The sequence below is a fragment of the Corylus avellana genome, chromosome ca6 (genome assembly GCF_901000735.1).
Source record: "Corylus avellana chromosome ca6, CavTom2PMs-1.0".
NCBI classification, from domain to species: Eukaryota; Viridiplantae; Streptophyta; class Magnoliopsida; order Fagales; family Betulaceae; genus Corylus; species Corylus avellana.
This window is the reverse complement of record NC_081546.1, coordinates 11,427,013-11,444,963: the sequence shown is the minus strand read 5'-3', so window position 1 is coordinate 11,444,963 and position 17,951 is coordinate 11,427,013. Positions and strand designations below refer to the sequence as shown.

The window sequence follows — 17,951 nt, the reverse complement described above, 5'->3', positions numbered from 1 at the left end:
GACATGGTACCTAATGTGGTATTTTTGTGTCCAAAAATATCAATAATAAAAATAACCACTCGCAATAGGACGAATCCTTGTAGGATAGGCTAAAGAGAGGGTGTCGAACCTCAAGGACTGCAGGGGTTTTGTTATCAAATTTATGAGATAAAAACTAAGGGTAATTGCCTGTAACCCTACCAGACTGATCAATGCCAGATTTGGGGGCATTACAAACCCATTCTGAACTAAAAATCCCTTATAGTCCTCATTTCAACATGACATAAGGTTCTTATATGATCTCTAATATCATAGTCCTAAACCACAATAAGACTCTCATACAAAACATGGTATGGCTAATATCATTAAGCTACTAATCTATCGTTAATCTTGTATTAAAACCAAAACCTAGCTAAGGATTCAAAACTACAAATTAAGCTACGAAAATGAACTAAACAATATATAAGCAATAAGATAACAACTTAATAACACAAATAAAAACAAGGTAGGCTAGGGTACTTACCTCATTTGAACAACAAGAAACCAAGAGAGCTCATTCTCTCTCAAAATCATTCTCTCACTCTAGGAACAAATTGATAGAAGGGTGCAAAAATAGGGTGAGAGGGCGAGGATGGGGGTATTTATAGGAGTACAAGGGTTGAGGTGTTATTTTTTAGTATTGTACTATATCGAATGTTTAGACTATATTGTATCGAACATTTGAATTTAAGATTTCAAATGAATGTTTGGTTGTACGATATCAAACGCTCAACTACCCAACTTTGAACGTTCCAGTAAGATCGCGAATGTTTGGCTTTCTACCTCGAGCATTCAGCTGAGACAAAAAAGTCAATATTCAACCTCTATCAAATCCTAACATTCTCATTAGTTCAATTAAGACTCACTTAGCCCTAACTAATACTTTAGGATATTACAGTATGTACTTGTGGGTGACATAATTAGGATCATCTTTGATGAGCTCGATTCTGTGTATTCGAAGTACAAGTGGGATAGTTATGAAGATGCTCATAACGAGATCATTGAGATTCTTTTTACTTAGTTTTATCTTATTAAGAGTAGACCTTGATATTTGATATCTTGTGGGATATTATCATTTTGGAGATTGCTTAGCTATTCGTTGGTTTTGAAGATATTTTGGGAGAATTTTTATACTTTGATACTTAATTTAACTATTTTCGACACTTAGTATTTGTTCTAGATAATTAATGTGTTAATTTTATAGATTGGTTCATTCAGTGTCCAAAACTTTATTTTATGTTTTGGGAATATATGGCAGCTCATACTTAGGTTCTTAGTTGAAGAAGATGAAGAAAATGTTGAAAGAAAAGTACAAAGTTTGGTTTCCAAACAAGACGAAGAAGAGTCCAAACAACATAATGTAAAGGCCAATCCAAAAAGTACCTATTACTAGTAGAGTCCAGACGGCTGAGCAAACAAGCCCTCTCGGGTTCATTGGTGTCCGGACAGATAGAGTACATGTCTAAATGATTCCAAAAACATCTTGTTGGCAAGGATGTTCAGACGACACTGCCGATAGAGCAAATCTAGAAAAAGGCATGTCATGACGAGACATATCTGATTCCGGACAGGCAGAGCGATTAGCGTTGCGAACCTTAGTTCCGTCTAGAGGCGTACTCTCTAGAGTTTTTCATCATGTCCGAATGCCACTGTCGTAGGTTTGCAATTTTCTATTTAAGGACTACATTCTCACTAGAGTTTTTCATCTCCCAGTGGCACCAAATTTAGAGAAACTCAAAGGAGAGTTTGTGAGAGATCGGGTCCAAGGACTTGGTGTTATACAACAAATGTCACTTGAAGAAGGTACTCCATAAGATCATCATGTGGATCAATTGGAGGGTTGAAGAAGACAATAGAGTGTTGTGATTGCACCACGTCAACAATGGAGGAATGTGATGGGACTACACAAACAAAGTATCGGTGGTGATCAATAAGGATTCTACTAGGTGAAAATTGACAAACATGAAACTTTCTAGAGTAGAGAATGCGTGAACAAGAGGTCATCCTATTATCAAGGGCCTTTCTGAAATCCAAGATCTCTTCCACAACAAAACCAAACCTAGGAATTCTTCAAGTTGCAAAAAACCTTGGAATTTTGGTATGTTGAGCTTAAAAGCCACCTTCCAACTACTAACATTGTTAGGAACCAAGGGATGCTCCTTCCTTGTGACACACTATGCAGAAGACTTGATAGGACTCCATTGACACTATTTGCACTATGAGCCTCTTTATTGATAAAACTGAATAAAAATAAAAATTTGGCACTCAAGTTGTCTTTATTATGCATAAATAGAAGTAAGGGGTGCAGCCTTAAAAGCAAAATTATAAAATAGAGATTTTTCACTTTATCCTCCCTGAACTTCCATCACTTTTTTAATTATCTCCCAAAGTTCAAAAACTCTCATTTTAGTATATCAAACTTTCAATTTGTTGCAATGTCACCTGTTCGTTAGGTTTTTTCGTTAAATCCTAAGGAATGGGTGTCACAATTATCAAAATGACCCAATTTTTTTTTTAAAAAATAAAAAATAAGACAATTGCAATGATTCAGGAGTTGATCATGATTTGATAGAATTTGCAAAAATGCCCATACCTGAATCTTTGCAAATTTTATATATATATAAAAGAAAAAAAGACAGGGGTATTTTGCAAATTCTGACAAGATTTAACGGCAAAACCTAACGGAGAGGTGACATTGCAAAAAATCAGGAGTGTCAAAATTACCAAAATACCCCAATTTGTTTGAAAATAAAAAATTTGCAAAGATTTAGGCATTGATTAGGATTTGACAGAGTTTGCGAAAATATCCATGCTTGAATCTTTGCAGTTTTTTTTTTTTTTTTTTTTTTGAAAAAAGACAATGGTATTTTGGGAATTTTGACAGGATTTAATGGAAAAACCTAATGGAAATGAGACTTTGTAAAAAGTTAGAAGTTTGATACACTAAATTTAGAGTTTTTAAACTTTTTTTTTGGGGGAAAGGGGGAGGAGAGGTTAATTGCAAAAGTGATGGAAGTTCAGGAGGATTAAATGAAGTTTCTGCTTATAAAACTAACCTTTATTAAGATTAATTATAGAAGTCACTGTTGTGTCCCTCTTGTGTCACTCCAAGAATGAGGTGGCTTTTAAAATTACCATTTTATCAAAATTCAATATATCAAAAGTCAAACGGTAATTTTAGATGCCACATCATTCTTGGAATGATACAAGGACACAAGAGAGACTTCTAGCATTACTCATTTATTAAAATAAATGTAAACTCATTTGAGCGAATGTCACACGAGTGTCGCACGAAGTGTCTGTCATGCAATTAGTCACAATCTCACTTGAGCCTTGTTGAGCGAACCTCGGGCTAAGTTTCCATTCTTTTCTCATAACATCTCCCTTGAGTAGTTGTCAAGCGAATGCCGGGCGAAATTTCTACCACAGTCTTGGTCGAATGAGAGTCGAGGGACATTTCTGAAACCCTACATAATTGCATGTCAGCCCTCCTCAAGCTTTAGAAGCTTTCTTCCTCCACTCAAACGTCTCCATGAAGCCATGTGTAAAGGAAACGGATCCTCTGTATTTCTTTTGAAATGGACAGAAATGGTCATTTTATTTTGTTGGACTATTTTATCCTTCCTAAATGCACTAATCAGATCTTCTCAATTTCATTTGGAATAGAGAGAATCCTTCCCCATGAATTCATATCATCTCCAGTTCAATTGAACTAGAGAGGAATCAGTTCCTTATATTTGAAGGACACTTTTCTCTACAAAAAAAGTTAAAGAACAAAATTACCCCTCAGATATAAAGAACTAGCTCCCACTTCATTTAAAATGAAGAGGATCCAGTTTGCTTCTCCATGTGTAACTGTGTAAGCTAGTCTACATTTAAATGGGATTGTAATTGACATTGATGACCAAGTTAAAAGAAGCTTTTATCTCAGCCATTACATCTTTATTGGATGACGTACGTGTTGTGATTAAGAAGAAAAAACATGGGATCAAAGATGAGGCGCTTAATGGGATCTGTTATCCATTTCCAGGCGAGCATGAAGGAGTGTACAATAAGGATGTGTAACCTCTAACTAACAACCACTTGTGTTAAGGAACAACCACTTTTATTCATTGATAGTTACTCTTCAGAACACGTAAGCTGTCTTGTCTCATTCTGATCTTGGATCAACTACTCTTCTTCATCAGCATTCCGTTATAAAGATGTCATGACGGAATCTATTAGAGAGCAATGAAACCCTAGCAATTTATCATGACATTCTCATAACCGTCATGACAAAATCTTAGATCTTCATTTGACATCATCTTGTCATTATGTCAACCTGATGGAATCCCATAACTACATTTTCATCATCAAATTGTCTTGACGAAATTACCCGTAAATGAACATTTCTGAAGCATTTATTGCACTGTTCATGGAAAGGTATAAATAGAGCCTTGAGCTCTTTTTCCAAGGTTAAGCAAGAGAGTGATATTTTGCCTAGATTGGATTCTAGAGCTCTTCTTGCTTCGTTGTCTCTTGCTTCAGTGGTTTCTTGGTTTCGTATTGTTGATTTATCTTTGTGATATTATCTAAGAGCTTATAGATGGAGTCGATGAGGAAATGCACTAAGTGAAGATCGTCGAGCTTGGAGGCATGCCAGATGGCTTGCTGTCTTACATTGGGTTGTAAGTTTTCCTTTTGTTTGTAATCTGGATTTTCAACATAGTGATTTCTCGGGTTTGGTTGCCCCGGAGTGGTTTTTCCCATTGATGTGTTCTTTGGATTTCTCACTTCGTAAACAAATCTTTGTCTTATGATTGTCATGTGTATGTTTTATGTTTTGACCATTTAGTTGATAACATTGCCTGTTTATTTTGTTTGAGAATATTACATGATCCGTGTATTCTTTTAGCATATATTTGGGATTAGCTGAGTTAGGATGTTCTATGGTTTCGTGCTTAGATATGCTTATATACTGGGGTCACGCCTCTCATGAGGACATGACACATGTATATATGTATAAATGAGTTATGTCTTATATATACATATTAAAATTTAGATGGGTTTGTATGTGTATTTCTGAGTGTGAGTTTTGATCGTGCACATAGGTGTTCAACTAAGATATTATACTTTAAGTTTTCTTAACTACATGGTTTATTTCATTAGCTACAAAGTGTTTATAAATGTGATGATGAGTAGCTGTTATTCTAAACTCATATAGAAAGCGAAAGGTTAGCTCATTGCCAAAACTTAGTAATTTATATACTAACTGATACCGTGGACTCATATATCCATTGTGCGAATGTGATGACCCCACAATCGTGCAGATGTTGTAGGTTGATGGATTAGTGTTAATTTGAGGGCGAGCTTAGAAGTCATTAGAGGGTAAGTTTGGATATGGTAGCAAATGCCATGTGTGGCATTTGCTGTAAGATTGTATAATCATTTATATATACGTTGAGAAGAGATTGTGTATGACTTAGAAGCTGTGGTTGGTTTTATTGTTGAAATTATAAGCACAATTTGCAATAATTTATTACAGGATTTCCATTGCGTTGATTTATTTATTTAGGCATTAGTGGTAGTTGTTGTGCCAAATACCCACCTAAATGAGGCAAATACTTGGTACATTTTACTCGCAAGTGCACAAGATCAAACGATAGTATAACAGACAAATACGAGATCATTCCTATGAGGATTGGTAAATTATGTTTAGAAGTAATTTCCTATTTAATTAATCGATAAAATTCAATTGTCATGATTGAATTAAAATAAAGAAATAAAATAAAAGATAAACTAAAACTAAAAAGGATTAGGGTTTTGATATCCACCACTAATCAGACTAATTAAGATAACAATATGCCAATGCACCAATCATACCGGTATATTTAATATTTGCCAACCTAAGAGCATGGGTATATACTCCTTAAGCTATAGATTTTCCTAAGCAACGAACTAGGTATGGGTGTATACTCTAATTCTTTTCTTTCTTAAAGGATTTAGCATGCGTGTATACTAAGTTGTTTTTTAAGAAAGCATAAATCTTTGAAAATCGACAAACACATGAGGCCTAGGGCATGTGTGTATACTCCCGGTTCCCCATGTTGATTAAACCAAGAACTCGGTGTGAGATTGTTTTGTTACCCTTATTAAACCCAGGACTTGGTCATCCAAATTGATTTACTTAACTAATCCATACCACATGCATATGTTGATTAGGCAAACACATATGAGGAATTCAATAAAACAGGAATTAATCAAGTTAAATACACCAAAATATAATTGTAGCAAAGGCGCCAATATTGAAATCCTAAAAAGACATGATTAGGGCTTCAATCTAGCCCAAATTAAAATATAAACTACATAACAAAATAAAAGGTGGAAGAGAAGAAAAACCGAAACTCCTCTTGATCTAGCCTTCAGTTCCTTTCCAGAGCTTGTGCCTCTTTCTCCACACTTTTTCCTAGAAGCTAAGATGTCTATTTATAGGCCTAAAGAAATCTTAGAACCCCTAGTAAAACTAGAAAATTCGTAGGTTCAGTCCTATTACAAGTAGGACTTGGAAAACCCTAATATGGAAGGAAAGGGAATTCTGGCCGCAACGGACTGTTCTCTAGCACCCGGGTGCGATCGATCGCAGCCCGTATGTGCTTGATCGCACGTCTGCGATCGAGTCTCCTTGTGTGCACGTGAGCGCAAGGTTGCACTTGCTTGTCTGGACCTTTCTGGAAGCGCGCTCGATCGTAGGTCCCCTGCGATCGATCGCACTACCAGAATGCTTTTGCTTGCTTCAAATCTTCTAGCTTTTTCCAAATATTGTCCTTTAAGCCCAATACTTCTAGGAATGCTTTCTTTTCTTCCAAACACCTGTAAAACAAAGAAAATATAGAAGGGGAATAAAATAGCACAAATTAACAAAACTAAGGATTTAACAAATATAAGTTAAGGGCTAAAATATGAATATTTTGGCACTTAACACACTTCCAAACTTACATATTGCTAGTCCCTTAGCAATACAAAACTAAAAACAAACTGAAAACCAAAAAATAAAAAGATAAACCCCTAGGAATTCCCTAGAGGACGAGTGAAGTCTTGTGAGGGTTTTCCAAGAATGTTATCCACAAACATTATGCACAAGTTCATGTTATCCAAAAATTGAAGTATCACTCAAAATCATGATTTTCATTCATTAGCAAGTTTAAAAAGATAAACTCCACCTTCACAATGAATTAAAATTTTAAAGTTTAATTACTTACTAAAGACCTGCTAAGGCATCACAAGTTCGAAACAGTAAAGTGAACTAGCACACAAATATGAAGCTTCCAATTATTTCCAATGTGCAATGTCTCATTATCTCAAAGTTCACTGAATTCCCCATTAAAATGAATAACTATGTTATATTTTTCTTTTCTTGGTCAGGCTGTGCAATGTTCGGTTCCCCTAAGCTTTCTAATTGACCCATGTAACGAGTGTTAAGTCAATGACTCCCAAACCAGGTGGTTTTAGGGCATTAGGTGTAGAGGCACCCCTACGACTTACTAACTTGAGTAAAAAAATCAACGAAACCAAACTAACCATGACTTTAACCAAATCAAAATTCTTCACCTTTTGACGTGAACACTCAATGCTTTAAGGTAAAAGGTCCAGTTACTTAGTGAAAGGCTTATCAATGATTTTTTTTTTTTTTTTTTTTTTTTTTTTCTTTTTATCACACACACACACACACACACACACATATATATATATATATATATATATATATGCCAAAGTATCCATCTAATAAATCATCTAATTTTACCTAAGACATAGAAACACGCATATCAGACTTTCATGTCATACCTCACAAATTATATGCTAATGTGCTTGTGTAAGATCAGATCAAACATGTGAATTCTCAACTGTCCTAAGCAAGTAACCAAACTGAAAAATTTGATTATCAGTTCATGTGTTCAAAATTTTAAGCTCACCAATGAAATTAAATCACAATTTTTAAGATCAACCAAAATTTTAAGACAAGATTCAAGAGTTGATCATGATTTGATGGAATTTGCAAAAATACCCATAGCTAAATCTTTGCAAGCTTTTTATATAAAATAATAATAATAATAATAATAATAATAATAATAATTAAATTAAATTAAAAAATTAAAAAATTAAATAAAAATAAATAAATAAAAAGATGGGTATTTTACAAATTCTGACAAGATTTAATGACAAAACCTAACGGAGGGATGACATTCCAAAAAATTAGGAGGGGTGTCAAAATTACCAAAATACCCCAATTTGTTTGAAAAAAAAAAAAATTGCAAAGATTCAAGCATTGATTAGGATTTGACGAAGTTTGCGAAAATATCCACGCCTGAATCTTGATAGGATTTAACGGAAAAACCTAATGGAATGTTGACATTATAAAAAGTTAGAAGTTTGATACACTAAATTTAGAGTTTTTAAACTTTTTTGGAGGGGAAGGGGGTAGGGAAGGTTAATTGCAAAAGTGATGGAAGTTCAGGAGGATTAAATGAAGTTTCTACTTATAAAACTAACATTTATTAAGGCCTGTTTGGGATTGCGTTTGAGCGGCCTAAATGTGCTTTTAACACTCAAAAAGTCTGTTTAAAGAAAAAAGTATTTGTTTAGTAAAAAAAATTAAAAGCACTTTTAAGGGTCCAAAAAGCCTAAAAATGACCAAAACGCACTTTTGACAAAAGCTTAAAAATAAAGCTTTTGCCCAAAAGCTATTTTTGACTTAAAAGCTCTATTTCTCAAACTCAATCACAAACAGGCTCTAAGAGTAATTATAGAAGTCACTGTTGTGTCCCTTTTATGTCACTCCAAAAATGAGGTAGCTTTTAAAATTACCATTTGATCAAAATTCAATATTGATCAATTACAAGTTAAACGGTAATTTTAAAAGCCACATCATTCTTGGAATGTCTACACAAGGACATAAGAGAGACTTCTAGCATTACTCATTTATTAAAATAAATGTAGACTCGTTTGGGCGAACGTCACACGAGTGTCGCATGAAGTGTCAGTCATGCAATTAGTCACAATCTCACTCGATCCTTGTTGAGCGAACCTCGAGCTAAGTTTGCATTATTTTCTCATAACACTCCCTCGAGTAGCTGTCGAGCGAAAGTTCTACCACAGTCTTGGTCGAACGAGAGTGGCGTGACATTTCTGTCACCCTACATAAATTGCATGTCAGCCCTCCTCAAGCTTTAGAAGCTTTCTTCCTCCACTCAAACTTCTCCATGAAGTCCTGTGTAAAGGAAACGAATCCTCTCTATTTCATTTGAAACGGATAGAAATAGTCATAATATTTTGTTGGACTATTTTATCCTTCCTAAATACTCTAATCAGATCTTCTTAATTTCATTTGGAATTGAGAGAATCCTTCCCCATGAATTCAGATCATCTCTAACTCATTTGAACTAGAGAGAAATCCGTTCTTTATATTTGAGGGACAATTTTGTCTCCATAAAAGTGGAAGAACAAAATTACCCCTTAGATATAAAGAACTAGCTCCCACTTCATTTAAAATGGAGAGGATCCAGTTTGCTTCTCCATGTGTAAGCTAGTCTACATTGAAATAGGACTGTAATTGACAGTGATTACCAAGTTAAAATAAGCTTTTATCTCAGCCATTAGGGCTTTGTTTGGTAATGGGGATGGGGTTGGCCCAAATACTATTCATCACTATTTCCCAAAAAAATCAACATCAAAACATTCTAACTTTTTCACTTTTAATATCAAATCATTAACTTTTTATTATTATTCAAATAAAAAAATCACTACAAAACAAAACTTTTTTCACTTTTTCATTTTTTTATACCAAATATTCTTACTTTTTTTTCACATCAATTACAGTGTTTAGGCCATCCCCTTTGCCAAACACCCCCTGGATCTTTATTGGATGACGTACATGTCGTGATTAAGAAGAAAAAACATGGGATCAAAGATAAGGCGCTTAATGAGATCTGTTAGCCGTTTCCAGGCGAGCATGAAGGAGTGTACAATAAGGATGTGTAACCTCTAACTAACAACCACTTGTGTTAAGGAACAACCACTTTTATTCATTGATAGTAACTCTTCAGTACACGTAAGTTGCCTTGTCTCATTTTTATCTTGGATCAATTACTCTTCTTCATTTTCTCTGCACTTATGATAAAGAGTTTATTCTTTCAAGTATAAATTTTCTTAAAATTCAAAGATAATTTTTATTGTTATGGTAAGAAATATGTACTTAAAAGTATAAACATAAAAAATATATATAGCATTTCTTAAGAAATTTTTTTTTTTTTTTTTTGTTAGTCTAGGAGGTTTGTTTTATATGTATTATCTCCAGACATACAAGCAATGGGATAACGATCCTCTTCATTTCTTTTGAAATACAACAATTTCATTATGACAAGGAAATAAAGTTTTAGGTGTAAAATTTTTACATTATTTTAATTTTTTTTTTTCAAAAGTATTAATATTGACTTTATATATACAAATTTTAAATTTCGACTGTAAAATAAATATTATCCGTTTGTTTCCCTAGAAGAGGGGGAAAGAGAGAAACTAATGTGTGGAATGTTAATAGAGGTCGGTTCTGGTATTAAATGCCTCTACCAACATCTAACAAAACACATTAATTGCACCAATGAAAATGCTCCAAGTCATGTTCTTAGCCATCTTTCTTTGTTCCAGACATCTGAAGATCTAAGGCAATGACGATATAAGTGATTGAGAAGAAAAAAAAACTGAAATTTTCTTGGCAGTTTGTCACACAAAAAAAGCCAGTCTTCTAAAGGCTGCTGCTTTTGCATGGTTTATCATCTCTCTCCCAAATTCCCGGTCAAATTCACAACCCCCTCATTCAACTCTCATTTCCTCACATCTTTCTTTCCTCCCCGCAGCATGATCTCTCTGTTTTAGAGCTTTCTAGATATAGATATTCTGGGTTTTTTGCAGAACTTGTGAAAACCCATTGCCTGAAACTCTGCAGAAAAAAAAAATGAGGAACAACCCTGCAGAAAACGAGGAGGCGGTGGGGGCGGAGATAGAGGCAAGCAAGGCTGCAGGGAACGGGATTGTTGTCTGTGGATTGAGTCCTCTGAGCGAGACGCTTTGGAGGGACAAGGCGACCACAGAATTTGTGGGTGACGTGTCTGCCAGGCTGACATGGAAGGATCTGACGGTGATGGTGACTCTCAGCAATGGGGAGACCCAGAAGGTTTTGGAGGGGCTTACTGGCTATGCCGAGCCTGGATCCATCACCGCCCTCATGGGTCCCTCTGGCTCCGGAAAATCAACCCTGCTCGACGCTCTTTCTAGCCGGCTTGCAGCCAACGCTTTCCTTTCTGGAACCATCCTCCTCAATGGCCGCAAAACCAAGCTCTCTTTCGGGACTGCAGTGAGTTTTTCTTCCTTCTTCAGAGGGAGGCATGCACAGATTTCCTTTTTTTTTTTTTTTTTTTTTTGGGTTTAGTTGATTTTTGGTGCTTATATATATAATATCTTTGCTTCGGTATTTGATCCTTTGTTTTGGTCGGCAAGATTAAAAAACAGGGCCTATATAGACCATTTTATTCCTTTCTTTTTTCTTTTTTCTTTTCTAATCATTTTATTACTTTTTTATTAAAAAAAAAAAAAAAATCAGAAGAACTATTTTATGAATTTTTTGTAAAGATAGGCTTGGTAGCAAGGCAATTTACTTTTGACAATTAAGAATACTTTTTATACTCTTACTTAAAGTAGACTTGGACATGTTTTTCTTGTACTTTTGTATAAGACTCACGTCAGCATCAAATAGGCTATGTAAGCTTTCTTTTACTTTTGTATATAATAAAGTAATTTAATTACTCACGTTAGAACTTCCACTCCTTGCTGACCTCTATATGGTATATATGTATATTAGAAAAAGATAAATCATATAAATATTCTCTATTCCATTTGTGACATGATTCGTTAAAAAAATTGGACGGATGAGAGGTTATTTGCCCGCTCTCAACCCCTGTTTTGGAAACTAATGGTGATGTTATTTGATGGAAACACAGGCGTATGTGACCCAAGATGAGAATTTGATCGGCACTCTAACAGTACGGGAGACAATTTCATATTCAGCTCGGCTACGTCTCCCCGACAAGATGCCATGGTCGGAGAAACGTGCACTGGTTGAGAGCACCATAATAGAGATGGGTCTCCAAGATTGCTCTGATACAGTAATTGGAAACTGGCATTTGCGTGGAATCAGTGGAGGAGAGAAGAGAAGGGTCAGCATTGCTCTTGAGATCTTGATGAGACCCAGATTGCTCTTCCTGGATGAGCCAACTAGCGGGCTTGATAGGTTAAGCTCCTACACTTTTACTATCTAGCTTGTATATATTGACACGTACAAATTACAAAAATAAAAAATAAAATAAGTTGTATTGAGATTACAATTACTTAACTCAAAAGCTCATCAAGCCTATAAATTTGGTCCAACTATGATTTATATATTATTCACTCACAATTTTGACATTTTTTTTTTTTTTTTTTTTTTTTTAATGTGGGACTCAATCTTCTTATACTCACACATGCATACTATGTACTAATCTCTCTTTTACTTGTAAGTTCATCACTATATATATTGCTACACTCCAACTAAAATATACATAAGCTTTTTTTTCTTTTAATCAATCTTATGTGCCGTCTATCATTTGTAGGCTATATGTATTTACCCGCGCATGCACTTTTTGCCCTTATTCTATAACTCTTATTTGTGCTCGTGTCATGAACCTTTACTCCCTACTCCCGGGATTCTGTCCATGCTCGCACCTTGTACCTTTGTCCATATTCTAAAGACTCTTGTTTGTACTTGTGCCATGAACTTTTGCCTCATACGCCACAGACCATTGCCCATGCTCATACTTGCACTATTATTCCTATTTCAGGACCCTTGTCTGTGACTGCACACTCTACCATACCCCAAACATACCATTAACTTTAATACCATTTGTTAGGAAGATTGACATTTGAAAAGTCGTTTAGTGAGACCACAATATAAAATGTTGAGACATCACTCAACCTAAAAACTTACATTTATAGCATAGTTCCTATGAAAGTCTCTATTTTTTTACACTCATACTTTTGTATACTCGATAATTAAGCCTCGGGTGCTTGGTCTTAGCCTAAATTAATTATAATATCTATAAATTTAACTTCTTGGTATCTTCTATTTTCTTTCTCAATATGATGTTCCAAAAATACTATTTTAATCATGCGTAAATTGTGACTTCACTTTTGTAGTAATTAGTATATATCTTATATGATTGCCAAAAACTTTGGGGTTAAATTCAAAAGTGGTCCTTGTGCTTTTAGTTTGTATTAGATCAGTATTTTTCCACAAGTGAACAATTAGTCCTTGTACTTTTTGACATTCCATTAGTGGGTCGTTTGCCACATGTTTAAAAAAAAATCCAATCACGTGGTGCCACATGTACTTTCTTCACATAATCATTGCCTGACAATCATCAAATATTGCCAAATTAATTCTCCATCTATTCCCCTTGCTCGATGCCAGTCCCGCCACATCACTAGACACAAAATTGTCCATCATCAAATCAAAGATTTTCATCCATGTCTAACCCATCCTCGTTGCCCCTGCATTGCCATTCTTCACATAATTTGTCCTTCTCTAAAGTGCTTGGATTTTTGTTGCAGTGCCTCGGCCTTCTTTGTTACACAAACTTTACGTGGTCTGTCAAGAGATGGGAGGACAGTGATAGCCTCCATTCACCAGCCAAGCAGTGAAGTGTTTGAACTGTTTGATCAATTGTACTTGCTTTCTGGGGGCAAAACTGTATTTTTTGGCCAGGCTTCCGAAGCATACGAGGTGAGAAGCAATATTTCTTTTTATTTTGCATTTGATTTCGTAGAAAATGGAGGTCTTATATATATAGGGTTGTTTTTGCAGTTCTTTGCACAAGCTGGGTTCCCCTGCCCTGCTTTGAGGAACCCATCTGATCATTTTCTCAGATGCATCAATTCTGACTTCGATAAAGTTAAGGCCACTCTAAAAGGATCCATGAAGTTGCAGGTACGACCTTTAAATTTTCCTTCTTCGATCTGCTTTGAATTATACTTCCAAGTGTTCACTCCTAATGAAAATTACTATTAGACAAAATAATAAATGAAAGTACATATAGTGTAGGTTGCCTTTGGGATTGCGATTTTTATAAGCAGGCAAGGGGGATTTATTTGAAAAAGCGCAAATTTAAACTAAGATCACAATTTTGCATAACAAATATTTGATAAAAGAATATTTTTTAACATGTTTTACCAAATGCCTTTGCGATTTTAAAAAGTAGCGATTTCAAAAACGTAATTTTTAAAATCGCACTTATTGAAACTGTAAAATCCCAAACAAGCTCATAGCATTTAATAGTAATTTTCACTGTCAGATGGAATAAATACTTGGAAGTGGGCACTTGAGAGTATGTGTAACATTTCTCATGTTATAAATTACACATTTGTCCTCTTAGCTTGTGGGGCACCCAATGTGCAAGTGGCGGAGGCTAGAAAAAGTGTAGCCATAGTGGTAAAATTGATGAGATTGTAGGTGCGGAGTTGGGTGGAAGGTTGCTATTTTTATACGTTTTCAACTCGCAATTGGCAATTTTTTTATAAATGTACTTCCAAACCATACACTTTTTGCAATTTTGTTTAAAAATCACATTTTTGGCCTGCAAAATCGCAAGGCCAGACGGACTTTAAATTGATCAATATTGGATTAATGGGTTATGAATTCAAGGCTGCATTTTATATTTCGTAGTTTTCTTCCTTAGCTAATTTGTGGCTTTGATATATATATTGGCCGTCTCTTCTCAGTTTGAGGCAAGTGATGATCCACTAGAGAAGATTACCACAGCTGAAGCTATTCGAACCCTTATTGACTTCTACCGTACGTCTCACTTCTGCTATGCAGCGAGAGAAAAAGTTGATGAGATATCCAAAGTCGTAAGTTTTTCATCTGATTGATTGATTGATTATTCTCATTACTTTGGTGGGCATGCATTTGTTGTAATAATCATTGCGGTAACAATGGAGATTTCTTTGGCGTATGTTGCATGCAGAAAGGAACTGTGCTTGATGCAGGAGGTAGTCAGGCTAGTTTCTTCATGCAAGCCTTCACCTTGACCAAGCGTTCATTCATCAACATGTCAAGGGACTTCGGGTATTACTGGCTTAGGCTTGTAATTTACATTGTTGTCACTATCTGCATTGGGACCATCTATTTGGATATTGGGACTGGTTACAATTCAATTCTGGTAATGTTATTACTTCTTTCTCTTTCCCTTTTCGCTATTTTTTATTTTGGATAACCAGGGCTTCTTCCCAACTAGACCCCCGAGACACCGTGCAAAATGCTCTCTCTATATGGGTCGGGTAAAGATCGAGTTTTCGCATGCAGGCTTGGCCCCAAATGGGAGTCAAACTTTAGAACTGATGTTTCATGAGGCACCAGGGCCAAATGACTTATCACATTATCAAGAAATTGAGAGTACTTGAGCTTGCCATAGGCTATTGTTAAATAAGAAGAAGTCCGTTGGTGTTGAAGTTGGAACCATCGTTTACTAAGATTTATTTTCTTGTTTTACTTGATATGAGGCAGGCAAGGGGATCATGTGCATCTTTTGTGTTTGGTTTTGTAACATTCATGTCAATTGGGGGATTTCCTTCGTTTGTAGAAGATATGAAGGTAAGTTTAATGATCATCCCATTCACCTAGTCAAACAATCAAACACTTAGATGGCAGAATCTAATGATTTGATTTTCAACTCTGCTGATATGTGCAGGTCTTTCAGAGAGAGAGGCTAAATGGCCATTATGGTGTGACTGCATTTGTCGTCGGCAACACACTCTCTGCAATGCCATTCCTTATTCTCATAACTTTCCTCTCTGGAACCGTTTGTTACTTCATGGTCCGCCTCCACCCAGGATTTGAACATTATATATTCTTTGTTCTTTGCCTTTACGCCAGTGTCGCTGTTGTTGAGAGCTTGATGATGGCCATAGCCAGTATTGTCCCTAATTTCCTCATGGGTATCATCATAGGGGCTGGGATTCAGGTTTGCATCTTCTTCCTACATATTGGATTGCAAAGCATATATAAATATCTATATGAAAAAGAGAAATGTAATGTAATAGACTGTTATACGACTGGAATGACGTTATAAAAAGAAATAAACCGTTTTTTTACAATAAAAACTGATTTTTACTGTCACATCACCTTACTGGGAAGGAAATGCACCAATGCAAACAGCTTAAAAAAACATGTCAGAACATGATTCATACTCTAAATTAACATTGTGGTATTCTTCACATGTCAGGGCATATTCATGCTTGTGTCTGGATACTTCAGACTTCCAAACGACATCCCCAAGCCTGTGTGGCGCTACCCCATGTCATACATCAGCTTCCATTTCTGGGCTCTGCAGGTAAAATGATTACCATAATCATCTGGTTGATGACGTTAAAACAACACTTATCTAAGAAGTTTAAGTCAATAGGAAAAGACATGGGCTTAAACTCCCATTTAATCAGCAAGGCCCAACACGTGAAATGAGAGGTGAATAACAAAGACAATGTTCAAACTTATGACTTTTTGCTCTGGCACAAGGTCCTGAGTTCAAACCATATCTTCGTCATTCACCTTTAATGAAATATTTCACTTGGCCTAATACATGAAGAGTCGTCTCTTCCTATTTGCTTAAACTTTTAAGATAAACGGTGATTTAATTTTACCGCTAAAACGGTAAGTAACTAATTTAAACAATGTATGACAAGGACAATGTTCAAACTCATGACTTTTTGCTCTGGCACAAGGTCCTGAGTTCAAACCATGCCTTTGTCATTCACCTTCAATGAAATATTTCACTTGGCCTAATACATGAAGGGTTGTCTTTTCCTATTTGCTTAAACTCTTAAGATAAACGGTGATTTAATTGTACCGCTAAAATCGTCAGTGACTAATTTAAACAATGAAAACTTTACAGGGACAATACCAGAATGATCTCAAGGGCTTGATGTTCGACAACCAACCACCGAGTACTTTGAAGATCCCGGGAGAGTACATCTTGGAAAATGTTTTCCAGATTGATGTGCACAGATCAAAATGGGTGGATCTGAGTGTGATCTTTAGCATGATAGTGGTCTACCGCGTCATATTTTTCATCATGATCAAAATTAATGAGGATGTGACCCCATGGATCAGGGGTTACATAGCAAGAAGAAGAATGCAGCAGAAGAATGGCAACCAAAATACAATAGTTTCTCCCAATGGTCTTACTCAATCTCCATCTTTGAGAACCTATGCCAACAATGGTAAAAAGTAGACAGACAGGAGACAGCTGCCATAGCACACAATAAAGAAGGGTTAAAAAGTCATTTCAGTACTATGAACTTGAACAGGGATTGTAGCAAATGTTCTGATAATTTTTTACCTCCACTAGTTTGGACGGCACATGTGCTTGACAACATAATTTGTAACGTAATATTTAATGCTGCAAGTTTCTCCACACAAATGTTTTGGAAATGACAACATTAGCAAGTCAAATTTCTTGGTGTAATATATAAATTTAAAGTAAAGCTAAAAAATTATAACAAAGTTATTACTACTTCCTCGGTTTCTTCCCATAAACAATGTCATACTGTCAAAACTAAAAAAAAAAAAAAAAAATTAAAAAAAAAAAAACTAAAATCATAGATTTATAAGACAAATAAAGCATATACATTTTACAATTAAAAACAAGATCGTTTGTAGGATGTATCATGTGACATTGTGACTAATACTTGGCAAATAGATCTTCAACTAAGACATTTTACATTCGGTGATATGGCTTTGCCTCCATCTCTCAAAGTATTTAAAGAATTGATATTTATTTCCACACTTTTTACTAAATTTGGTTCTCTTTTTGGTAATC

General features: G+C 35.3%; 1 protein-coding gene across 1 annotated transcript; it reads left to right on the top strand.

Annotated features, from left to right (window-relative positions):
- Positions 1 to 10,721: 10,721 nt before the first annotated feature.
- On the top strand, positions 10,722 to 17,572 carry LOC132184131 (ABC transporter G family member 11). The gene is made up of 10 exons (XM_059597644.1): positions 10,722 to 11,401; positions 12,045 to 12,334; positions 13,690 to 13,861; positions 13,943 to 14,065; positions 14,857 to 14,985; positions 15,102 to 15,296; positions 15,641 to 15,727; positions 15,825 to 16,097; positions 16,359 to 16,466; positions 17,025 to 17,572. The coding sequence occupies exons 1-10, from the start codon at positions 11,003 to 11,005 to the stop codon at positions 17,361 to 17,363; spliced, it is 2,115 nt and encodes a 704-aa protein (XP_059453627.1). The 5' UTR covers positions 10,722 to 11,002; the 3' UTR covers positions 17,364 to 17,572.
- Positions 17,573 to 17,951: the final 379 nt, after the last annotated feature.

Coding starts and splice junctions, on each gene's coding strand:
- LOC132184131 (XM_059597644.1), top strand. CDS start 11,003: ATGAGGAACAACCCTGCAGAAAACGAGGAGGCGGTGGGGGCGGAGATA. Junction 11,402..12,044: donor AGCTCTCTTTCGGGACTGCA/GTGAGTTTTTCT, acceptor ATGGAAACACAG/GCGTATGTGACCCAAGATGA. Junction 13,862..13,942: donor AGGCTTCCGAAGCATACGAG/GTGAGAAGCAAT, acceptor TTGTTTTTGCAG/TTCTTTGCACAAGCTGGGTT.